The following is a 26,405-nucleotide window of genomic DNA, read 5'->3' on the forward strand; positions in this document are numbered from 1 at the left end:
AGCGAAACATCCACCTCAGTGTGGTGCTGATAATGGCTTCTTTGTCGCCTTAACGGCTCTCTTGACTAACATCAACTCACCAGGTCCGATCTCAAAGGTAACCAGCGCTCAAGACTGTAGCAGAACATATTTAAAGCAAACCTGATTTGCATTCTCATCGTGGCGCTACTACCGCCACTCTTACGCGACTGGGGCGAACACTGAACTGACACCACTTTTCAGATGTAGAAACACGTCGGCTCCTAGGTAGTTCGCACAGTGGAGATGTGGGCCAGCAGTCGCAGGAAGTGTTAGGGAGTGAGTACCAGGGCACCAGCATTGTGAAGCCTAGTGGAAGGTTGGTTCAGGTGACATGGGGGAGCTATGTAGGAATTTTGCGGAGGAGGATCAGGTAGTGATAGTGGGTGGAGCAGGGAACAGTCTCGATAGGGACGGGGAATATGATGTAGGTGGTGACCTGCTAAACATAGCTACTCGAACTGGTGGCACTAATGCGCACTTCGTGCAACTGTTTCAGTGTCACGATCGGCCTCATGTTGATCTGACTGTTAGGCGTTAACTGGAGAGGGCGCTGGTGGCAGAGAGCATGGGTCACATCTCAGTGGTGCCAGTTGAGTCTGTCAGTAGATCGAGTTTCACTAGGCGTGGCCTACACCTCAATAGGTATGGGAAGGAGAGGCTGGCAAAGCTTAGAGGTGACAGCGGAGTGGGCAGTGGTGGGAAAAATTCCTGTAGTAGTTGGTGTTAGAGCTGCCCCTTTTTTACATTGAAGTCAGCTGATAGGTATACTTGTTTATAGGCAGTCACTCTAACTAAGGGCTCATCTTCAGAGGGCGGAATGTTTTCCAAGTAGAGAAGGAATTAGCATATTTCATCAAAAAGTATAAGAGGTGTTAGAGATAAAGTTAATGAACTCCTTATAGATGTTGACTCTGAAATTATTTGTATATTGGAGCACCACTTAAATAACTTGCCAATTCAGAGGCTTCATTTACCAGGATACAGATTAGATGGCTGTTTTTCAAGGACTTCCTTGCGTGGTGGGGGAGTGATCGTATACGTAAAAAAGCAGTATTCCATTTGAATCCATAGACGTATCACGGTACTGCACTAAGCAGCTGTTTGAATGTTGTGTAGGGGCAGTTGAATTTAGGGAAACCAAACTTCTAATTGTTGTTGTTTATAGGTTCCCTAACTCTCACTTCAGAGCATTTCTGCTCAAGCTAGAGAGGGTTCTTAATGTATTTTGTAGGAAGTACCAGAAATTCGTTATATCTGCTGATAAACTTTGTATATGACTGTGCAAAAAAAAAAGGAGGTTGGTAGATCTCATAAATTCATATGAACTGATTCAGACGGTGTTTTTTCCAACTATGGTGCAGAGGAACAGTAGCACAGCCATAGACGATATCTTTATTCATTCTTCATTACTAGATGGGCATTCTGTTAATAAAAGAGTGAATGGCCTTGCAGACCATGATGCACAAATTTTAACACTAAAAGGCTTTTGTACTCAAACAAATGTCACATATAATTACAAACTATGTACAAATGTTAATCCGACAGCAATAGAGAGTTTTTTAAACCTTGTCAAGAAACAAGAGTGGGAGGATGTTCATAGTGCCGATAACATAGATGATAAATATGATGTTTTCCTTAACACATTTCTCATGCTCTTTGAGAGCTGCTTTCTATTAAAACGTTCTAAACAGGGTACTAGCTGTAAAAGGCAGCCCGGGTGGCTGACTAGTGGGATAAGGATATCATGTAGAACAAAACGGGAATTATATCAAAACGTTAGAAGTAGTCACAATCAAGCTACTGTGCCCCATTACAAACAGTATTGTAAGGTGCTTAAAAATGTTATTAGGAAGCCAAAGAGTACGTGGTATGCAAATAGAATAGCTAATTCACAGGATAAAATCAAAACCATATAGTCAGTTGTGAAAGAAATGTCTGATCAGCAGCACAAGGTCGACGATATAAAGTCAGTTCGTAATAAAAATGTTTCTGTTACTGATAAATCAGATATATGTACAGCATTTAACAATCGTTTTCCGAGCATTGCTGGTGAATTAAACAAAAACTTAGTTTCTCCAGGGAATCATATAACTGTCTTAGCAAATGCCTTTCCGAGATTGATGTCTGAAATATTCCTCTGTGATGCAGACAAGGGGGAGATTGAGTTAGTAATTAAATCACTGAAGACTAAGGACTCTCATGGATATGATGGAGTGCCTGACAGAATATTAAAGTACTGTGCTGCACATGTTAGCCCTGCATTTATCCATACTTGTAATTTTTCCTTTAGGAACGGTCAGTTTCCTGAACGTTTAAAGTACTCAGTAGTAAAGCCGCTTTATAAAAAGGGAGAATGTATACAATTTTAGACCTATTTCTATGCCATTAGTGTTTGCTAAAGTTATTGAAAAGGCCTGTGTATGTAAGGATAATTGATCATTTTATATCACACGATTTGTTATCAAACGTACAGTTCGTTTAACAACTGAAAATGCTATATTCTCTTTTCTCTTTGAGGTACAGAATGGGTTAAACAAAACATTTCGATCGCTAGGCATATTTTTTTTTAATTTAACGAAGGTGTTTGCTTGTGTTGATCAAAAAATATAGCTCCAGAAGTTGGACCATTACGGAATATGGGGAGTAGCTCACAATTGGTTCACCTCTTACTTTAGCAACAGAGAGCAAAAGGTCATTATTCACAGTGTTGAGAATGGCTGTGATGTGGGATCCGAGTGGGGAACAGTCAAGTGAGGAGTACCCCAGGGATCAGTCTTGGGGCCACTCCTGTTCCTTATTTATATAAATGATATGCCCTCTAGTATTACGGTTAACTCTAAACTATTTCTGTTTGCTGATGACACTAGCGTGGTAGTAGAGGATGTAGTGTGCAAACATATGCTCTGTATCAAATAGTGCGGTCCATGGCTTGTAGAAAATAAACTAACGCTAAATGACAGTAAGACTCAGTTTTTATAGTTTCTAACACACAGTTCAACAAGACCTGACGTTTTAATTTCACAGAATCGGCATATGTTTAGTGAAACTGAACAGTTCAAATTTCTAGGTGTTCAGATAGATATTAAACTATCGTGGAAAGCCCACATTCGGGATCTTGTTTAAAGACTTAATGCTGCCATTTTTACTATTCGAAAGGTTTCTGAAGTGAGTGACCTTTCGACACGAAAATTAGCCTACTTTTCTTATTTTCATTCGCTTATGTCATATGGTGTTATATTTTGGGGTAACTCTTCCCATTCTAAAAGGATATTTTTGGCTCAGAAACGGGCGATTCGGGCAGTAAGTTGTGTAAGTTCACGAACCTCTTGTCGACCTCTGTTTACGAGTCTGGGTATTTTGACATTGGCCTCTCACTATATATATTCCTTACTGTCATTTCTTGTTAACAATATGAGCTTATTCCCAAGAATAAATGTGGGACATACGAAGGACGTATCCGATATGACAAGGTGGCGAAATTAGACGTTAATGGGCTACGCCAGCAGACGACCGACTCGAGTGCCTCTGCTAACGGCACAGACATCGCCTGCAGCGCCTCTCCTGGGCTCGAGACCGTATTGGTTGGACCCCAGACGACTGGAAAACCTTGCCCTGGCCAGATGAGTCCCGATCTCAGTTGGTAAGAGCTGATGGTGGGGTTCGAGTGTGACGCAGTCCCCACGAAGACATGGACCCATGTTGTCAAGACACACTGTGCAAGTTGGTGGTGGCTCCATGACGGTGTGGGCTGTGTTTACATGAAATGGTTATTAACTGCTGCTTGGATACCATTTGCAACCATTTGTGAACTTCATCTTCTTAAAGAACTATGGAATTATTGTGGATGACAGTGAGCCATATCACCGGGCAACAATTGTTCGCAGTTGGTTTCAAAACATTCTGAGCAGTTTGAGCGAATGGTTTGGCCACCCATCGAACATTTATGGGACATAATAGAGAGGTCAATTGTACACAAAATCCTACACAGGTAACAGTTTCGTAATTATGGACTGCTGTGGAGACACCGTGGCTGAATATTCTGCAGGGAACCTCCAACCGCTTGTCGAATCCTAGCCGCATTATAAACAAGTGAAAATTACGAATTACTCGAAGTGTTGGCGTTACGATTCGCACAGTATATGTTGAATCGCATCTTGGGAAAGTGAGACGGCTAGAGCTAAATTAACAGGTCGTAACATTTCCACAACTCGACATTAGGATGACGTGCGGGGGCGCCTGTCTGACACAGGGAGGCCGTATGCGGAATGCCAGCGCTCTTCCATTTCCTCCGTACTTGCTGCATTTGAAAGTTGCTGCCCGCGCATCAGTTCCCTACATCTAAACGGTGCACTCCTCGAAAAAATCGTCTTTGATGATTCCCGAACGCTGTTAAGCGCAAAAAACGTTGAACTTCCCAACAACAAAAATGCGAAAAATGACGTTGATAATGAAATACTTTTGTATTTTCAGATGTTCATAATAATAATAATAATAATATCAGAGAAGCACAGCTTGCGATGCCCCATCGCACCAAGTCAGGCATTAAAAGTGTATTATCTTTGCATGACTGTGGCTTCACATCTCCGACACGAATGCATCGATTTCAATGCCGATTTTTTGTTTATTTGAAGGCGATACGCAGTAAAGAGTCTGATGACAGCAACACGGTTCTCAGACAATGTGTGGTACATAGCTTCATGTCATACTAAAACATAATCTCAAAAATATCCACAAAAAATTCCGCGAGAACATATGTTTATCGTATGTTCACCCACAACCTCCATTTTTGTGATGTCTTTCCGTTTCGCTGTGCCAGCTGTGATCAAAAGACAAAAATTATTATGGATGAGTCGTAAGAGCTGAGAATATGTTCTCGTGGACTTTCGAGTAGATCTTCTTGAGATCTACAGTTTCTTACTTTCCGATTTGACGTACCTCTTATTTCTGCGCAACTTATTGTAGAAGCTTGCATTGCCAACAGAGATTTTGCTTTCTTGATTCACTGTTATCACCTTTGCCTATTGTTATAGTTCTTGAAAGTAGCCTCTGGTCTTCCTCAGAGTTCAAACTATCTCCATACCAAACTTCGTCAAATTCGATTCAGTTGTTCAGCCGTGAAAAGGTGGCGGACAATTTTCACAGTTCTAATATTGATATCTTATAGATACTCACTGTGCCTTTCAGCTATATCGTGACTGAAATGCGCTGGTCCCTAATAAAAACGCTAAACAGGATTCAAGGTACTATTTGCCAAGAAAAGGACTTTCGCGAATTGTCGAGGCGCGTAGAGCAACAAATGTACTGACTGTAAGAAGCCTGAGGGTGATGGAAGATGGAAACTTGTAGCTTCGTATGAGGCTATTTATAGTAACTGGTGGCAGCGTTGTTCATTGCTGACTAGGAAAATAATCTAGAGAGAGCAAATATTTACCGAATATACGTGAATGTGTGAGCCCGAAAGCAGCCCTACAAATTTTGGAAATTTCTGACAATGTAAAAGATTTTACTTCACTTGCATAATGAGTGAAACCTTTACACTAACTCATTTATCTCCTACGCAATCACGAAAAGATAAACGACGTCATGTTTTGCTGTACTTTTATCATAAATTCGGACAAAAAAAAAAACAAGCAGCAATGGACTGAAGGCATAACACAACAAGTCCGTTAATAGCAGACTTTCTACATTTTTTGAACTCACAATTATATGATATGCTGGCCGTAAGTAAAAATTGTGATTTTTGCCAAGATTTTCTCTCTCTCTCTCTCTCTCTCTCTCTCTCTCTCTCTCCACGCCTCCGTGACCCTTTCTCCCTGAATACGCTCTCGAAGTGGAATTACTCTCCAAGAAATTGTCACGTTTCGTTACCAACGAGATCCTCGAACAGACCGTAATCCCTTCAGATTTTTTTTTTGTCTGTGAGGATGGCTGAAGGGTGAAGTCTCAAAAATGTTCAAATGTGTGTGAATTCCTAAGGGACCAAAGTGCTTAGGTCATCGGTCCCTAGACTTACACACTACTTTAACTAACTTATGCTAAGAACAACAAACACACACACACACACACACACACACACACACACACACACACACGCCCGAGCGAGTACTCGAACCTCCGGCGGGAGGAGTCGCGGTGAAGTCTACAATCACAAAGGAAAAACGAGGTACGAACTGATCGTTCGAACTAAAAAAAACTAGTCACATGTTGTTTTGGACGTTTTATTAGAATTAGTCTATGGTACTACATCTTAAAAAATTTGCAGTTTCTCCTGAAACATCCAGAACAGAATTAAAATAAAACTAAAAAGAATGTTTCTAGTGAGAATCGAACGAGCAAGCACGCGATTTGAAAATGGAAAGCCCTGCACGTAGTTCTTGTTTTACGGACGCCTAGTAAATCTTGAAAGTAGTTTTTTTCGACTGTTTTTCAGACTTGTATCATATTGCTTTAGGAGAGTCTTATCCGGCCACTGATCATGAAAAGTACGAAGTAAATGGAAGGAGGCCAACCCGTAAGGTAACAGGCTCACAAGGCGACGGACGGTACCAACTTTGCCTCAACGATTTGGTTCATATTCACACCGTGAGTAGGGTTCGACTTCAACATATGCAAGCAGAAAGACTCCACTCTCAACCGTTTTCGAGAAAATCGAGTTTGAAAACTTTAGGCGCCTTCATACTTCTTTGTGTGGTGGTAAGCATTGAAGCAGTCCATAGCGCGTAGTATGTCCATGGATCAAATCTCGCTCATGGTTCTTAATTTGTAATTCGCACGTAATTCTAACAACAGATTTGTTATGACTGTTCAAGTTATCAGTATTTAATGATTCAGTTATTATTTAGGTAATATGTACCCTGAGAAAATGAGAAATGTTTTTTCGCAAGGAGATCGGAAACAAAGGAAGCATACACGAAAATTGCAATCAAATCAGTATAGTTGTTTCATTTATTTTATTGTATCCAAATTTGTGACAAGGATAATATGTAACCTATGGACCACTGCAGGAATCTGTATCACACTGGTCGGAGAAACATGAAAAACGTACACCACGTGTCGTGAACAACAAAGTTTTGCATGTGCATGATTTTTCAATGTGTCTGTTGCAAAACAAAGTTGGTTTACATTGCACTCGTAAACGGTTCTCAGTCATCACACACTTCAGCCGCTTACCACGCATGCCGAGGCATATCACCGAATATTGGTACAGAGGACTCGAGGTGTACGAATTACTTAGTTTCGATGCAGTCTGCTCTGTTTCACGATGTAAGCGCAATTTTATAGTGGGTTTGTAAGGTTCTGGGCCTGCATGAAAATCAGGCTGCACTAGCGGAGTACATTTGGGAGGCATTTCATGAATACTGTACGTTGGCAGAAGACCGTGGGAATGAAACAAAATTACCGCTAGCCGGGTCCTATGCAGCTATATGAAACTGCTAACTCGCCCAACTGCAGGGAAACCTGGAATCGCAGAAGCCGGCTTAAGGAGATATGGAAGTAAACTTCCCTACCGATTTGTCTAGCATTACTGTTTTGCAGCTTATCTGCAACTAACATGCGTACAGGTTTACACGTACATGTATATTGTTTATTTCCTGAAAGGAATTGCCAGAATTGTAGCTGCCTGTGATGTGATTCGAAACACCAGGGATATTTGCAAGGATGCATCAGAATCTTGTTCGCCGATGTGATGCTTGCACTGAGTTTGATGGCCGGCAGTTTCAGCACATTTTGTAAGATACAGTACAAATGGTACATTCATTGTGTCAGTGATGGAATTTGCAGTTAACTGTAACAAATGTAAAGAAAAAACCACACAGTAATGTCATTTTATTCCTATTATCTCCTTAAGCTGGCTTCTCCGACCACAGATTCCCTACCTCAAGTTGTTCAGGGGAGCATCCTGTATATACGTAAATAAGGAGGCGTAAAATTTTTGTACTCGATTTTCTCGAAAACTGTTGGGAGTTGCGCCTTCCTATGCACGTATCTTGAAGTTCTACTGATGCCCTATAAATCTTGTCAGTACGAATCAAATCGGTGGGGGGAAGTCGGTGCGGTCCCCATGTGGAACACGCCTGCACACAGCCGCCTGGCGGAGTTCTTCCTGGGGAGTCAGCAGCGGCCGTATCGAGGGCAGACCTCCCCCCCCCTCTCTCTCTCCTCTCCTCTCAGAATGAGACACTCGTGCCAGGGAGGAACGGCGGTTCCGGAGGGTACTTCAGCACGCGCCGCTGCGCCTCACGACCCGGGCTGACCTGGCGAAAAAGAAACGGAAACGCCTTCTGCTGCTCTGTCTGTCTGACGACGTCTGCAGGGCCACGCCGCCACCACCGTCACCCGATTCCTGACCCACTCGCCCCAGACGCTCGCAATTTTTTAAATTTCCCACAGCTGGAGAGCGAATGCGGGGGACGGGAGACGCCGCTTCTACATTGCAGTACAAGCGAAATGTCAAGCACGCACTAAGACGTGGCCGGATGTCAGTGTGACGCGGTAGAACAACACACCAGCGGCCGGCACGTAACTGATCGGAGCTGCAGTTCTCTGTGACCAGTAGGACGACCACCAGACTGCATTAGCGTTGTTACCGCGCCTGGTAGAGCGTACAGGGTGAATCATTTAAAAGTTACGTCGCGAATATTACGGAAGTGGAAAGTGCTGTTGGTGTGTGGTAGTCGCAGAATGCATTGGTAGCCAGCGGTTCGTATTGTTAGCCAATCGTCATACTGTAATAATACTGAAAAATAGTAATTTTTTTGTTCAGTTATACACATTTTTAAATGGAACATTGGCAATTGACCCTAACAGACTAGAAGTAGGGTAAATTAGAATGCCATGGTGTTTATTGCAGGATTCTAGTGCGGGTCGTTTACGAGATGTCGTATTTTGAAAAATTCCCACACCCACACATGTACAAAAGCTGTGGTAACTCACACTACAGAACAGCACAAGTACATACACCAGGAACGTGAACGAGACAATTGACCATCACAGGTTGTACTCGTAATGACTTCCGGCACCGACAACACGCGCTTCCAATTTGGTATGGAACGACTACCGCACACGTGCTGGCATTTCAGTGGAGATGTCCGAGCAGGCTGCGCTAATACGTCGTTGTATATCATCCGGTGTAATTGCCATGCCCTTGTAGATCGCGTCCTTCGCCTTTCCCCAAAGAAAAAGTCTGTGGGCGTGAAACCAGGGGCACAGGCCAGCCAAGGTATAGGTCCTCTCCGTCCAATCCAATGATTTGGAAACAATTGTGTTAAAGACATTAAGAATTACCTCCAGAAGAACAGTCTATTGAACACGATCAACACGGATTTAGAAAACATCATTCTTGTCAAATACAAGTAGCTCTTTACACACACGAAGCGTTGAGTCCTATTGACAAGTGATTTCAAATTGATTCCGTATTTCTAGATTTCCTGAAGGCATTTGACATTGTACCATACAAGCGCCTTGTGGTGAAATTGCGTGCTTATGGAATATCATCTCAGTTATGTGACTGGATCCGTGATTTCCTGTCAGAGAGATCACAGTTCGTAGTAATTGACGGAAAGTTGTCGAGTAAAAGAGAAGTGATTTGTGGCTTTCCCCAAGGTAGTGTTACAGGCCACCTGCTGTTCATTATCAGTATAAATGATTTAGAAGACAGGTTGTTTGCTGAGGATGCTGTCATTTATCAAGTAGTAAAGTCATCAGAAGATCAAAACAAATTGCAGAACGATTTAGAAAAGATATCTGTATGGTGCGAAAACTGGCAGTTGACCCTAAATAATGAAAAGTGTGAGGTCACCCACATGAGTGCTATCAGTCAAATCTAAAGGCTGTAAATTCAGCTAAATACGTAGGAATGTCAATTATGAAAAACTTACATTGGAAAGAACAAACAGAAAATGTTGGTGGGGAAGGCAGAACACTTTGAAAATCTAACAGATTTACTAAAGAGACTGACTACACTACTCTCTTGGAGTACTGCTGCGCGGCCTGGGATTCTTACCAATTAGGATTAACAGAGTACATCGAGAAAGTTCAGAGAAGAGCAGCGCGTTTTGTATTATCGCGAAATAGGCGAGAGAGAGAGTCACTGATGTGCCGCAGGATTTGGGGTACACATAATTAAAACAGAGGCGTTTTTCGTTGCGACGGAATCTTCTCATGAAATTTCAATCCCAACCTTCTGCTCCGAATGCGAAAAATTTTGTTGACGCCGACCTATATAGGGAGAAACGACCACCACAATAAAATAAGGGGAATCAGAACTCGTCCAGAAAGATATAAGTCTTCGTTTTTTCCGCGCGCTGTCTGAGAGATTGGAATAATAGAGAATTATTGTGAAGGTGGTTTGATTAACCCTCTTCCAAGCACTTACGCGTGATTTGCGGAGTATCCACGTAGACGTAGATGAAGACGTGCTGTAGTACTTTGTTTACGATGGGCTGGACAGCCGTGATGTTGGTACCACAGGTTCCTCCTAGTCAGCATCCGTAGAAGATGGTCTGTTAGGAGGTTGCGATACTTGTGCGTGTTCAATGTTTCGTCGATGAAAAACTGTCCTATCCCCCACCACACGTGTACACTCCATGGACAATGACGTTCCACCTGACAAAGCCAACGGGGATTGTCAACAGGCCAATAGTGCATGTTTCGACGCTTTACCTGGCCATTGGCTTCATCACTAAACGAGATACATGATACATCTGGAGTATCCTGTCTTAATGCCCATTTACAGAAGTTAAAACGATTCTCACAATCGTTTCCATGCAGCTCTTGATCGAGACGGAGATATGAGAGGGATGGACCCTATGTCGGTGGAGAAAGCGTAGGACACTTGCCTGACTCACGCCACCTCCTCTTGGGATTGCGCGGAAGCTGTCGTGCGGATCAGTTGCAACGGTAGCGACATCATTAATTTCTTCCACTTTTGTCGTCACCTGTTTCGTACTGTTACGTTGTCTTGATGTTCCACTGCCACTTTCGCGTAACTGGTTGAAGAGATTGATAAATAACTGCCGAGAGTTTTCACGTCTATTGAGATATCTTGCAGTATCCACCGTACAAGTACGAACCGCATTCTTCCAGCACACCCCATGTACGACGAGCACGTCGGCTATTTCTGCGTTGGTAAATCCCATCGTCCACTCACACCTACTGCTGGACCGTCACACACTGTCTGACCAGCAAGTCGCAGTGACAAGCAGACTGTAAGGAAATATAACAGCAACTACACAGGTTGAATGGCACAGACAAGTATCGGTGCATGAACTTGTCAAAATGCGATGTCTCGTAAACGACTCGCACTCGAATCCTGCTACAGACACCACTGACATTCTGATTTACCCTACTTTTAGAAGAGCATGTACTTCCTGCTGGCAAAAGCTCTTGTTGTGTAAGCGTAGCCATGTTTTCACTGCACGACTGACACACTCGTCATCTTCAAAGCGTGTTCCCGATAGAGAATCTTTAAGCACGAATAATGGCATCCGCACGACACAGCACGTCTGGGGCAGTGGCTGTGACAGGACGTTCAGAGCGTGGCTGATCGTGGAGCTCTGTTTCTGCATTTCCCGAGGCTGTAGCTTTATTTAGCCATCGCCCAACTGTACTCCTATCAACTGCAGCATCCGCCTTACACTTCACACAAACGTTTCTGGATGTTCACCACGGTTTTTTCTGCACACAGCAATTCAATAACAGTACGCTTGCTTGTAACGTGAGTCGTATGTAGACGCCATTTTGACGCTGTACTACGGCTCCGCCATCTGCCAGGACGGTTAGAAACATCACCGGCGCACAGAATAAACATCAAATGTGAAGCAGCAACAAGGACAAGATTTTGTAATCACCGCAAGAAAACAGCATACCATCACCTCAGCCTGTGCGGTTTCATTTCGTCGTCTCCCCCCCCCCCCCTTCCTCCCCCTTCACTTCTGGGTGATTTACCTTTTATGTCAGCCAGTGTGAGATACACCTGTTCAATCTCTCCCGTGGTCTTCGTCGCACCTCCGGCATCCGTCCAGAGAACGTGTCCCAGCCAGGCTAGTCTCCTACCGTACAGTCGCTCGCCCTGAAGTAGTGGACGAAGTTTCGGCGAGTCCAGCCAGCCAGTCAGCAGCCCCCCCCCCCCCCACTGCAGCCCGCCTGCCGCTGACCTGCAGCCTGCTGACCCCGTTGTCTTGCTGTGCAGACGCCATCAGCGAGAGCAACCCGCGCGTCATCGACGACGCGCGCGCGCGGAAGCTGGCGGCCGACCTGAAGCGCTGCTCCTACTACGAGACGTGCGCCACCTACGGCCTCAACGTCGAGCGCGTCTTCCAGGACGGTGAGTACCACACTACGCTTCTCCCGCAGTGCGATGCACTTCATTCAGGACGGTGAGTACACCACACGTCTGCAGTACAGTACGGTAATCTCACAATATTGATCACGTCTCCAGCACAGTGATTGCTACACTCTGCCACACTACACTACACTACACTACACTACACTTCACTGTGTTACATCTGTCTCTCAGTACGGAGCACCTCATTATGCAGGGTGAGTACTCCGCACGTTTACAGTACGATTCACTCATCTCCCAATGTGAAGCACGTCTCTAGGAAGTGGATCCTACACCCTGCCACAGTACAGAGTGCCTCATTCAGGAAGGTGAGTGCTCCAAACAGGTGCAGTACAAATCACAATGTAGACTATGTCTCCAAGACAGTGAGTGTTACACTCTGCAACACCATACTACACTACACCACACCTCTCTTACACTATGCGAATCACGGGGTCCCGCGTTCGATTCCCGACGGGGTTGGGGATTTTTCTCTGCCTGGGGATTGGGTGTTTGTGTTGTCCCCATCATTTCATCATCATCATCGTCGTCGTCATTGGTGACAGTGGCTAGATTGGACTGTGTAAAAATTGGACTGTGTCCAAACTGATACCGCGCAGTTGAGCGCCCCACAAACGAAACATCAACATCTCTTACACTGTGCAGCACTTCACTCAGGAGGGTGAGTGCTCTACACGTCTACAGTACCGTATATTCATCTCCCAATATGAATGCACGTCTCCAGCATAGTGAGTGCTAGACTTTGCCACACTACACTGCACTGCACTGCACTACACTACACTACACTGCTGCACTACACTATACCTGTCTTACAATAGCAAATGTTCAGGAGGGCGAGTGCACCACACACACTACTGTCCCAATGAGAACCACGTCTGTAGGAGAGTGAGTGCTACACCTTACCACGTTACACACTACGCTTGTCTCACAATACGGAATGTCTCTTTCAGGAGGGTGAATATTTCGCACTCTGTAATGTTGATTTGGTGCATGAGGTCGTAGCTTTTTTTCACAAGTTTAACGGACACAACAGATACACATAACAGAGACTTGAGTAATTTATAATATATTCTCCTTCACTATGTACAACAGTCTGCCAACGCTAGAGTAACTTCTCAGCTCTAATTGTAAAAATCACGTGGTTTTGAGGCGAAGAATTCGTTCGGAGTGCATTTTCATCTCGAAAAGAAGTTTCGTGAAGATTGTGAGACAGAGAGCAAAAAAAGGGCAAAATTAAGGGCGCAAGATCATGGGAATAAGGTCGGTGCGGATTGACTTTCCAAACCAACCCCTGTGTAATGTTTCTTGTCAGTCTAGCAAAAAGCAGTATTCCTGGTCGTTGTTCTTGGACTGTGCCCACATGACGTCTCAATTGTGAAAGGAAGAGTCAACAGTAGTGGTTCGTAGTACACCACAGCGTGGCTGTCCCACCAGTGACATAACGTCATCTTCTGTGGGTGCGCGCAGCTCTTTGTACGGGCAGTTGCTGCTTTATTTCGGCTCAACCATTCCTTTCTTTTCCTTATGTTAGCGTAAAGACATCATTTATAGTCACCAGTAACATTACAGGCTATAGGAATGGTCGGTGTTGTTGCCAAGCGCCGATTTCTGTAAGGTTGACTCATTGTTAGAGCATGCGGTACTCAAACACCCGATTTTTTGAACCTTCCCCACTGCATGCAAATGTCGCACGATAGTCGAATGATAACAGCTCATCACATTTCCCAGATCTCAAGTACACTGACGTGGATCATTGTGGATTAATGCGTTTAAACGATATTCATCGAACCCCGAAGATCTTCCTGAACACGTAGAGTTACTAATGTCCTCCTTCAAACGAGAAACCCATTTTCTTGCCGTGCTCTGTCCAGTGCCATTATACCCAAACACGACGCAAACGGTTCTCGCTCGCTTCGCCGCTGTCACCCATCTGTGGAACTCAAACACAAGAATATGTTCGAAATGTTCCGACTATCCAACTTGGCACTCTATTTTCTAGCGTCCACAGCTCCATTTACTTTCTCCAGATGATGAAATGAAAATATGTAAACTGGAATAGCAAATAAAAAATGATCGATTACTAAACCCATGGCAACCACAACACCAACACGCAAAGCAAAAACGCTGAGAATCTATACAGCAGCCTAATATAAACGGCTGTCAAAACGGAGCACCCGCCACAGCGGCACCGTGGAATCGTTTCATTATAAATCAGTAAGCACGCACGTTAAGGCATTTATACCACTGGGAGACGAGACGATAAATTCCTGTTTCGTAGAACGCGGTCGGCCACTCACATATCCACAACTCTCGCATTTCCTGACTAACGTGACGTCCACGCGTGTCTTTCTTCAAGTCGACAAACAAGTGAAAACCACACGGTGAAAGATCCATGTAGTAATGAGGATCTTACGGTTTCCCAACCAAGTCGCCGAAGTGATTGGCGGTGTGGGGGCAGGCGGGCGTTGTCGTGAAACAGGATCATTCCACCTGACACCATTCCTAGACATTCTGACTTCATGGTGCGACGCAATTTCTGCAAAGTGTCTTTATAGCGCTGCGCATTGATCGCGGCTCCACGCTCGAGGAACTCGACGAGTAGAAGGCGTCTGCAGTCGAAGGATGAGGCCATCGTGGCCTTCCCGAGACTTGTGTGAACCACCATGGCGGAAGAGATGTGGGGTGTTTCCACTACCGTTTGTGCCGTTTGTCCTCGGACTGTTGGACGGAATCATCCTGCTGCACGATAACGCCCGCCCCCACGCAGCCAATCGGACGGAGGCTGCCCTTCAGCGATGCGGTTGAGAAAGACTTCAACATCTTCCGTACAGCCCGGATCTTCCACCGTGTGGCTTACACATCTTTCGCGACCCGAAGAAAGACACGCGGGGACGTCGGTTTGTCAGGCGAGGAAGCGCTCGAGTGGTGTTTGGAGTCGAGCAGGCGTGGCAGGAGACATGGAGTGATTTCGGAGGCGTGCTGGTACTACCGTAAACGGCCTGTGAAATGCGTGGGGAATTTAAATCAAATGTGAGAAACGAAAATGACAGTTCCCCCTTGAATCCTGTTGTGAAAATTTGGACAAGTGTTATTCCGGGAGGCTGTGCAACTGTTTACCTGCCACAATCTTATATCTAACATACTGATCGTGAGAAAAAGATAAGGGTGTTTAGAGCACGTACAGAGCTATAAAGATATTTTCCCCGCGCTTAATAAGCAAATGAACTAAGAAAGAAAATAGTAATAATGGCGTTTTTTGAGCTCGAATGTGTATGTACAGATGCTCCGTGCGCGCACCGTAGCTCGGCACTCCGCGCGAGGGCTGCTGGGAGCGAGTTTAACGGATTGCCCCTATCCCGTCGCTCCCGGCATGCCCGCGCGGCGCGCCGAGCTACGGTGCTCGCGCTGTAACGTAGCGCGCTGACGTGTGTCGGTACGGTGCTGCAGCGTGCCAGAAGATCGTGGCGCAGCGCCTGGCGGCGGCGGTGCCCGCCCCCGCGCCCGCGCCCGCGCCGCCCCCGGCCGCCCCCGGAGGCGGCTCGCGGCCCCCGACGCCCAGCGGCGCGCCGCACTTCGCCGTCCCGCAGGCTCCGGCGCCCACGGTGCAGAGGCCGTCTTCGCAGCACCAGCTGGTGAGTAGCGCACCTTCTCGTCACCTTCCACAATTGAAGTCATCATGTGTGTAGACTGTCCTAATTATTTTAATAGAATAAATTAATACGTATTTCTAGTATACGCAAAGGAGGACTGCAAAACAAGCTACCTTGCCAAAAGTATCGGGCCAGCTACCAGATGACACAATATGGACAACGTGCTGGCGACACTTTCAATAAAATGTATCCGTATCATTGGAGGAATGGCAGCCCATTCTTCCTCAAGAGCGGAAACCAGAGAAGGTAGTGATGTTGATGTTGGACGCTGCGGTCTGGAGCGAAGTTGACGTTCTGACTCACAGCAGAGGCGTTCCAGTGGGCTCAGTTCGGGACTCTTGGCAGGCCAGTCCAATTCCTGAATGTTCTTGTCCACAAACCATTGTGTCACAGGTGCTGCTCTCTGTCGCGCTGGAAGAATCGTAGCCTTCAAACTGTTCCCCTTCTGTACGCAATACGCAAGGCTGTAAATGTGTTCATATAATTCCGTGTTAGAGTTTCCTTAAGCTCAGTAAGGAGACCACATCCGAATCACAAAAAAACACCCATTACCGCTACACCACCTCCTCCGCACTTCAGTCTTAGTGCTACACACGAAGGCAGGTAACGTTCTCCAGCCATTTGCCAAATCCAAAACTGTTCCATGGCATTGCCACGCGATACGGGCGTGATTTTTCTCCCAAAATCACTCGCTTAAAGTCGTTCACCGTCCAGTGGCGTAGCTCTTCACCACCTCAAACATTGCTTAGCACTGACTACAGGAATGAGAGGCTGCTCGACCATCGTACCTCATCCTCTTCAACTCCCTGCGTCAGCTGGACCACTGGTAGCACTTGGGAACTGTCGAGTGATTCCCTCCACTAATTTCACGCTAGTTTTACGACGGCGCTCCACAATGCTGGTTGGTCGCTGTCCGCTAGTTCGTGAGGTCCGCCTATTCTCGGTGTGGCAGCGGTTGTTCTTTTCCAGTTTGCACTCCACAATCACATCAGACTTGGACAGTTACAGAAAAGTTGAAATGTCCCTGGTGGATTTGTTACTCGGGCGACATCCAGTGACTGGCCCGCTTTCGAAGTCAGCGGTCTCTCCTAATCGACCTAGTCCGCTGTTGCTGTAACAACACGATACTCCCCATCTCGTAGTGAATTCCGCTGTACGAAGGAATGTGTGTATACTTTTGGTAAGACGGTATACCTCAAGATAACTTCCTCCCGTGTTTTACAGAAAATCGTCGAGTTTCGCCAGCTGATGAAACGAACACCGTCCGAACAGGCCTCGAAGGCCCGACGTGGCCGACCGGCATGCGGATACAGAGAGGCCCAGCACTCCCCCAGCCGTTGTCAGTTTTCGTGGCCGATGTCGCCACTTCTCAGTCGAGTAGCTCCTCAGTCGGACTCACGACAGCCGAGTGCACCCCGCTTGCCGACAGCACTCGGCAGACCTGGACGGTGGCCCATCCCAGTGCTAGCCGTGCTCGACAGAGCTTAACTTCGATGATCTGACGGGAATCGGAGTTACTACTGCGGCTAGGCCGTTGACCTAGCTGATCAAAATTCTTCTCGAAATGAATCTTCCATGGCTACACAAGGATACTAGGAACCCGGTTCTCCCAAGTTTCTGTAGGAAGTAAGGCACACTTGTCGTCCCAAGCCCTCGTCGCTTCAAAACTGCACTCCTTGCAGCTTCATATTCACATGCGCCCTCTGCATTCTGTCGAAATGAATCAAGTCGGTGAGGCGAAGTTCGTATGGTGCCCTTGTTAGTAGTAAATGTGACTTTTCGCAACAGATGTCATATCGATATTTTTATGGTTCAAATGGCTCTGAGCACTATGGGACTTAACATCTGTGGTCATCAGTACCCTAGAGCTTAGAACTACTTAAACCTAACTAAGGACATCACACACATCCATGCCCGAGGCAGGATTCGAACCTCCGACCGTAGGGGTCACGCTGTTCCAGACTGAAGCGCCTAGAACCGCGCGGCCACACCGGCCAGCCGATATTTTTATGTTCAGGACCCTTCTTAGACATATGTATATCTTTAAAAGTACGTTGTGGATAAAACTTAACGATAATTAACAGAATCTGCATTTTTTAAAAAAATTTGTGGTGTTCGCAACGTGCCCCTCCCGCGTGTACACACATTAAGGAAAACGCGTTGCTACTGCTAAGATTTAGAACGGGTGCTGGACCCTTTTAATACATAAGTGTTTATTTGAAAAGGATGTTGTTAGGGCATAAAGTACCCCCTTCCCTCGTGGTTTTGCTGGGGTTAAACCTCGCGAAGTCTGTCATTTTATGAAACACCACCCCCGCTAGCTTGTGACTCCACAACCTCGTATGGCGCTCTGCCTGCTGACCACACACTCACTCGCTCCAAGTGTACCACTCATCCAGAAAACCGGATACGCCTCCATCAGAATACCACACCCGCGCCTGGGAATGCAGTTTGAGATTCTTGCAGCTGTTCATATTTCGTCCTATGCATTTTGAAGCACCACCTCCATCCCAGACGACCGAATTTGTCTCGCCGCTTTTCTGCTGTCTAGCTCCGGGTGCCGGCCGCAGGCTTTCAGACTGGCCATTTCCTGCTTCCACTAGAAGCACCACTGTGCGAAGTGCTGCTTTCAGCCGCGACTTCCGGAAGTTTCTTTCCAGCAGAACCTGGAAAGTAACTGACGTAATGGGAAACTCGCTAGCCCTTAAGGAACCTTAGTGGGCCCACACTACAATTAATTTAGGAGGTTTAAAGGGTGTATACGCCCCGGGAAGCGGGGAAATTGCGAAAATGTGGAAATTTTTTCATCCAGGAAAAGCCTGGATTTTTTAGGATTTTAGGAGTTGTTTTAGTTTTCAATTGAAGTTTTGTAATTTAAAGCCGACCGCGGTGGTCTAGCGGTTCTAGGCGCGCAGTCCGGAACCGCGTGACTGCTACGGTCGCAGGTTCGAATCCTGCCTCGGGCATGGATGTGTGTGATGTCCTTAGGTTAGTTAGGTTTAAGTAGTTCTACGTTCTAGGGGACTGATGACCACAGATGTTAAGTCCCATAGTGATCAGAGCCATTTGTAATTTAAACTGGTAATAACTGATCCTCTAGCAAAGAATTTTGCTTTCACCCGCTACTGCCGCGCGGACAGTAAAATGTGCCAAAGGCTTTAGGATGAATACTATGCAGTTACTTCGTAACAACAAATTACTTTCGATCAGCGTGATGTCACAATAGTTCACATTTCCAACACGTCGCGGGCAAATATTGCGAATGATGGTTTGAAAAGCCTTACCTTCAATATAATTTTCCTTTTACGCAAGATGAATTATGTTGCGTGTGAGAATGTGCGATGAATTTCTTAAATCACGGGGAGTTTGACTGTCATTCAAAACTTAAACGCTTTGAGACCACAACTTAAAAAATTCCGGGCCCAGAAGACCAGCCATTTACGCCGTTATGTAAAATTTTATTTAAGGGTAACCCTCACTAAAGAAGACCAATATTACTTAGGGCTTATATATTGAAAAGCTTAGTTTTTCTTGCAGGTACACTGTATGTAAATTAATTTAAACCATGAACGTTTCCCGCCTGTGTGTTCGCACTATTTAACTGTGAGGCTGCTATTGGCTGACTACATCGTGTGACCAATGCTCTAAATACCTGCTGTCATTGGCCGGGGAAATCACGCGACGTGAGCTACGACTGGCTGACAAAAGCGCAGCGCTTCGGAAGTTACCGTGCTGTATTTGGTGGATTCGTATTTATACTTTTGTACGAAAATTCGCAATTGTACATGTCGTCGCGCATTAAAGATCTATCGAAAACGCGTTGTCTTTTGGGTTAAAGTCGAGATCAGGGCCAGCGGTTGTCACAGCGGTTCTTATCTATTGTTCTTAAGTTGGCAACACGTCAGTCTCGCGTACCCAATGGGATGACTCTGACAAAACCAATATGAGGCGAGAACTGAAATATTTCTAGCTCCGAAATTGAAACGGTTGCCTTGTTCGCTGTTTTTCTATTAACGAGTTCCTAGAGAACCATTTTTTGATTATGGCAATAAGTGATATAAAGTGGACTGCTAAAGGCTAATGCACGACGACGTCGTCCGTTGGTGCATGTCTCATGGATTGATTGCAGTGACAGAAAAATGTATCAAGTGTGATGCTAAAATGGCACTTAAAGGGTCAAAGATTGCACGGCATCATCTGGAAGTGCAGGAAAAGCGGAGCAAGTGGATCAACGATCAATGTTTACTTTACTTCAGAAACGGGAGAAGATAGGTGGATCATTGTACATCAGTAATTCATTCGCACATTCGATATGTTGATAAACGTTGATCCACCTAAATTTTCCCAGGATTTAATTAAAAAACATTGATCCACGTACCTTCTCCCAATATTTAATTTAAAAACTTTGATCGACTCACTTAGGGTGTTCGCGTAGATCGGTTGTGTAGCAACACAGAATAGAAAATATATTCCTTGTTATACGATATTGCAATGCCTGTATTATTACGATGCAAAGCTCCTTTGGACATGCACGCACTGCTGCGACCACAACCGTTACGAAACAAATCACACGAATTCGCAATTGCGAATGAGGACTACTGTCAGCTGTAGACTGCAGTGACGACTACGGAAACTTTCACAGGACCGGGACTCGAACCCGGATTTCCCGCTTATCGCCTCACCATTTGGCTATCCGTGCACGACTCACGGCCAAACCCAAACTTCCATATGTTGTCAACCGTGCGTCTACGAAGAGCCCCGGCGCGGCACAAATTTTCATTGTCGTCATTCTATTCTACAGCTGACGGTAGTCTTCATTCGCAATTGCGAATTCATTTGATGTATATCCCATGCTTTTCGAATGTATCCTGGGTTGCGACGCTGCCCGTAGTTTGCAGATACTACTAGCAGGGTTCAAATACCTGCCACTCAGACAGAGAGCAATTAAAATTATAATCCTTGTTTACAGCAACGTTTCACACTTTATCCCGAATGAATTACTTGGAATGGCGTCGTCTGTCTGCTGCTCTCTTGTTAGCTGCGTAACACAAACAGCTGATCTCTTTTTTTTCCCATCATACTTCACGACAAGCGCTGACAACATTCCATCACGATACAAGTCCATAAGTATGCCACAGGCTCTATTCCAGACTTTTACCTTCAAAAAGGATTGATACGTTTTACAGCTCCAAGGGAAAGTGTAGTGTCACTCAGCGCTTAATTTCTAAACTTTTAAGTGCCGGAACGCGCCCCCTTGGCCGCCTTCTACCACTCCTCCCTCCCCCCCCCCCCCCCCCCCACACACACACACACACACCGACCGACCGCAGAAAGAGACTTGTGATAAGATTTACAATGAGAAATCATTTTTTAGAAAACACTGTTCGCAAATTCAGGTTTTAAAACCGTAATATAATCAAAATCATAACACCACAAGGTCCCAATATAAACAACAGCTGCCACCGCCTGCCGCCGTACCAGTGTCACTTTGGCCCATAGTTATGCTTCATACGTATTGGCACAAGTCGGTAGTCTTCGTGACTATGCCATCATGTTTTCAAATGCTGCCATCCGCAACGTTCGAACAGTTGCTTTGTAGCTGCTCTATGAACGTGTGTTCAGTCTTAATCAACAAGGCATTTAGCGGTTAACAATGATGAAGATATTCCTGCTCCATCTGGGTCTCGTACAATTCAGATTTCCCACGTCTTCACGAAACGTTAATTCCGTGTGCATTTTGTACAATAGCAGCTGATCGTTACGTCGAATAAATTCGCTTCTAAATGTAAAATGTAACTAATAGAATAAAATATATCTATGACTTAATTTTACACTCGTAAAATAATTAAGTAGTTTCTATGTCAATAGCCAAAGAGAAAGGTCTATATCATTTAATTAACACGAGAGTCTACGTGTAAAAATTTAATTGAAAAACCACTATTGTTGTTTGTAATTTTTGGCGGCCTTGACACAACTTTACTCCGCGGCGCCACTGACCGCGCCAAGCAGCGGGTCCCCTCATATGAACAATCGGCACGTAACTTCAGCATAGTAATAATAATGGCGGCAGCATCAACGCTGGTTGCGGCGGCATTAAAACACACACATGCTACCTCCTGCCAGTCACATCACGTTGGCGACCCATTGTCACGTTCACTTGTGCTGGCGCAGCGGCAAATTATAGTTACGTTGTGATTTAATACACTTGTATTATTTCAAATCTCCGGTGCTGAAATGTTTAAAAAAAAGTAAAGGGTCCCTGTGAGGTGCCGGAACGCGTTCAAATGGTTCAAATGGCTCTGAGCACTACGGGACTCAACTGCTGAGGTCATCAGTCCCCTAGAACTAGCTAACCTAAGGACATCACACACATCCATGCCCGAGGCAGGATTCGAACCTGCGACCGTAGCGGTCGTGCGGCTCCAGACTGTAGCGCCTAGAACCGCTCGGCCACTCCGACCGGCCCGGAACGCGTTCCGGCGCAAATTAAGTCTTGGTGTCACTTACCACTAAATACATGTGCTTTCACCCAGGAGAAAGTGTATTTTCACCCGGGAAAAAAGTGCATGTTTAACCGGGAAATCCGGAAATTTGTTTTTATTTTTATTTTTTTCTTGTCCGTGTGAACACATTGTTTAAGGAAAGAGCGTCCTTTCGTTCCCAGATCGGAAAATAGCTCCAGTCCCTGGGTACCGGCTCTGGCATTCACAGTTGCGCAGGACACCTACGGGCTGTTAAGAGCAGGAAGTGACACGGTACAAAGCCTCGTGGCACTGTGTTCCAGCAGCAGCAGCAGCAGCAGCAGGCGTCGCCCACCAACAACGGCAGCAGCTGCACGCTGCTGGGGGGCAGCCAGCCCAGCCTGGTGGCCGCCTCCGCCTCCGCCTCCGCCGCCTCCGCCTCCCCCAACCACGCCAGCACCCTCACCCACAAGGTAGGCTGCCTCGGCCGCGCCGCACCGCACCGCCACGCGCCTGGGCCACAGGCTGGACATTGCGCCGACTCGCTGCTTCTTCCGCAGGAGGCGGCGAGCGTGGCGGGCACGCTGCGGCAGGTGCACACCCTGTCGTCGGCCGGCAAGCACCGCGCCTCCGCCCCCGCGCCCGCCCCCGCCCCCGCCTCGCAGCAGCCGGCGCAGCAGGACTCGAACCGGCAGCTGGAGGCCGCGCCGCACGACAACAACAACGTGAAGGCGCTGGACAACCTGCAGCCGCCCGCGCAGGGCCGCGACAAGGACCTGCCCACGCCCTCCTCCACCCCCACCACCTCCAGGTAGGCTCCGCCCGGCGCCCTCAGTGTTAAGGCAAGACACTTGTGTTTTCCAGTCTCTCGTAAGCATACAGGGTGAGTCAGGAGGAAAGGTACAGGCTTCGAATATGCCATATTCTGAATGGTTTCCAGTATAGTACATTTAAAGTGCATTATTATTTTCTGTATTACTCAGGCACTATCATTCTTTACAATGTTACACAGTCGTGTAGAGGAAGTTGAGATGAACTATTTGATATGGGTCACTTGTGTCCTATCAAGTCAGGAAACTACTTCAGATTGGTATACAAAAACTACCTCAGATACAGCACATGTTTGCACCAGATTTTCACTATTCTCTTCACACGAACCATTATTCCTAAAGAAAAAATGAATACGATCTTTTTTGTAGAAAATTAAATATAGCTCATAACGTATGGCTGATGTTCCTGAGACGTATTGAGTGTCATCTTTATCTACGATAATGATCAGGGCTGAAGTAATGAACTAAAATTTGTACCAGCACCGGGATTCGAACCCAGGTCTTCTGCTTACTAAGCAGATGCACTATCCACTGCACCACGTTGACAAACCGGCAGTCCCACCTCCTAGTAAGCAGGACACCCGGGTTCTAATCTTGGCACTGGTGTAAACTTCAGTTCGTTGCTTCAGCTTGTGTCATTATTGTACATAAAGGTCAGACTCAATATGTCTCAGGAACATCAAATATATATGACAAATCATAGACACCTGAGCTACAGGCAGTGTTAACGCCATTTCGAACCAGTGTAGTGCAAGTGCAAGGGATAGCGCACCCGCCTAGTGACCAGGGGACACAGGATCGAATCCCGATGTTGGCACAAATTTTATTTCATTGCTCCAGCCCACATCATTCTCGTAGATAATATAGTTTTATCTTATACTGTGGCATGTTTTCTCTGGAGCGTGCCGTTTTAGAGTTGTTCAAGAAAAATATATAGAAGTCCTTCTATCACAGAAACCATTTGAAATAAAGATCATGTCCGTATGAAGTACACAAATCAGAACAAGTTTTGCATCACCTCGGTTCCGAGAGTTCCGGAGCCTGTACAGAAAATTGGAATAGACATGAACATAAACATCATTTCCGCCCTTTTCACTGCTCATGAAAATCACACATTGCCTGTTGTACCACCATACAGCGAGTCCTTCAGAGCTGGTGGTCCAGACTGATGTACACACTCGTACCTCTAATACCCAGTCTCTTGCATTGATACATGCCTGTATTCGTCGTGGCATACTATCCACAAGTTCATCAAGGCACTGTTGGTCCAAATTGTCCCACTTCTCAACGGAGATTCGGCGTAGATCCCTCAGAGTGGTTAGTGGGTCACGTCGTCCGAAAACAGCCCTTTTCAATCTATCCCAGGCATGTTCGACAGGGTTCATATCTGGAAAACATGCTGGCCACTCTAGTCGACTGATGTCGTTTCCTGAAGGAAATCATCCACAAGATGTGCACGATGGGGGCGCGAATTGTCGTCCATGAAGACGAATGCGCCGGTCGAAGTGGCCGTGCGGTTAAAGGCGCTGCAGTCTGGAACCGCAAGACCGCTACGGTCGCAGGTTCGAATCCTGCCTCGGGCATGGATGTTTGTGATGTCCTTAGGTTAGTTAGGTTTAACTAGTTCTAAGTTCTAGGGGACTAATGACCTCAGCAGTTGAGTCCCATAGTGCTCAGAGCCATTTGAACCATTTTTTTGAAGACGAATGCCTCGCCAATTTGCTGCCGATATGGTTACACTATTGGTCTGAGGATGGCATTCATGTTTCGTACAGCCGTTACGGCGCCTTCCGTGACCACCAGCTGCGTGCGTCGGCCCCACATAATGCCACCCCAAAACAGCAGGGAACCTCCACCTTGCTGCACTCGCTGGACAGTGTGTCTAAGGCGTTCAGCCTGACCGGGTTGCCTCCAAACACGTCTCCGACGATTGTCTGGTTGAAGGCATATGCGACACTCGTCGGTGATGAGAACGTGGTGCCAGTCCTGAGCGGTCCATTCGGCATGTTATTGGGCCCTTCTGTACCCCGCTACATGGTGTCGTGGTTGCAAACATGGACGTCGGGAGCGAAGTTGCGCATCACGCAGCCTATTGCGCACAGTTTGAGTCGTAACACGACGTCCTGTGACTGGACGAAAAGTATTATTCAACATGGTGGCGTCGCTGTCATGGTTCCTCTGAGCCATAATCCGTAGATATCGGTCATCCACTACAGTAGTAGCCCTTGGGCGGCCTGAGCGAGGCATGTCATCGACAGTTCCTGTCTCCCTGTATCTGCTCCATGTCCGAGAAACATTCACCGTGGTATTGACCGTCTAGGCGTGGTTGAACTACAGACATCACGAGCCGTGTACCTCCTTCCTGGTGGAATGAATGGAAGTGATCGGCTGTCGGACCCCCTCCGTCTAATAGGCGCTGCTCATGCATGATTGTTTACATCTTTGGGCGGGTTTAGTGACATCTCTGAACAGTCAAAGGGACTGAGTCTGTGATACAATATCCACAGACAACGTCTATCTTCAGGAGTTCTGGGAACGAGGGTGATGCAAAACTTTTTTGATGTGTGTATTTTGTTTACAATCAGCAAGACTGTCACCCATCAAACTTTGTAGCTTTCCTCCTATCACACCGTATATTTAACAAGGTTGAGCATGAGCCGTGCAGTAGTGTGAAAAGCAAAGAAGGATTTGTGGTAAATTTGTGAACATTTCTACTAGAAAGATGCTCACATGTGAAATGAAGCTTTTGAGAAGTCAGTAGGTTAACAGAAATGGAAAAAATGAAAAGTGGAATGGATAGGATGATAACACACGAGAACCTCTACAAATGAAGAGTGACGAAAAAAGTTCAAACTGGCATCGGTAAGTGAAGAGAGAGGATGAGATGAGGATGTCTAGGAAAATTCATGATATGAAACTAGATGATGATGAATAGATAGGGAGGGAGGGAGACATACATTTTTAAGTCCCGTTTTATACAAGGGTCATTTCATAACCTATGTACACTGTTAGATAATTTATTTTACAAAATACTTTTACGGGCCATCAATATAATCTCCATTCTTGCTTATGACAGCTTCCCAACAGCTTGTCAACTTCT

General features: G+C 46.0%; 1 protein-coding gene across 1 annotated transcript in view; it reads left to right on the forward strand.

Moving 5' to 3' along the window:
- The window catches only part of LOC124718779 (centaurin-gamma-1A), a 327,380-nt gene that overhangs the window by 209,153 nt on the left and 91,822 nt on the right, over positions 1 to 26,405 (forward strand). Inside the window, exons 4-7 of the mRNA XM_047244390.1 lie at positions 12,212 to 12,346; positions 15,812 to 15,996; positions 22,799 to 22,948; positions 23,036 to 23,286. Of these exons, the coding sequence (XP_047100346.1) occupies positions 12,212 to 12,346; positions 15,812 to 15,996; positions 22,799 to 22,948; positions 23,036 to 23,286 (721 nt within the window). The remainder of the gene's footprint in view (positions 1 to 12,211; positions 12,347 to 15,811; positions 15,997 to 22,798; positions 22,949 to 23,035; positions 23,287 to 26,405) is intronic.

This window comes from Schistocerca piceifrons, chromosome 10, assembly GCF_021461385.2.
Source record: "Schistocerca piceifrons isolate TAMUIC-IGC-003096 chromosome 10, iqSchPice1.1, whole genome shotgun sequence".
Taxonomy (NCBI): Eukaryota; Metazoa; Arthropoda; class Insecta; order Orthoptera; family Acrididae; genus Schistocerca; species Schistocerca piceifrons.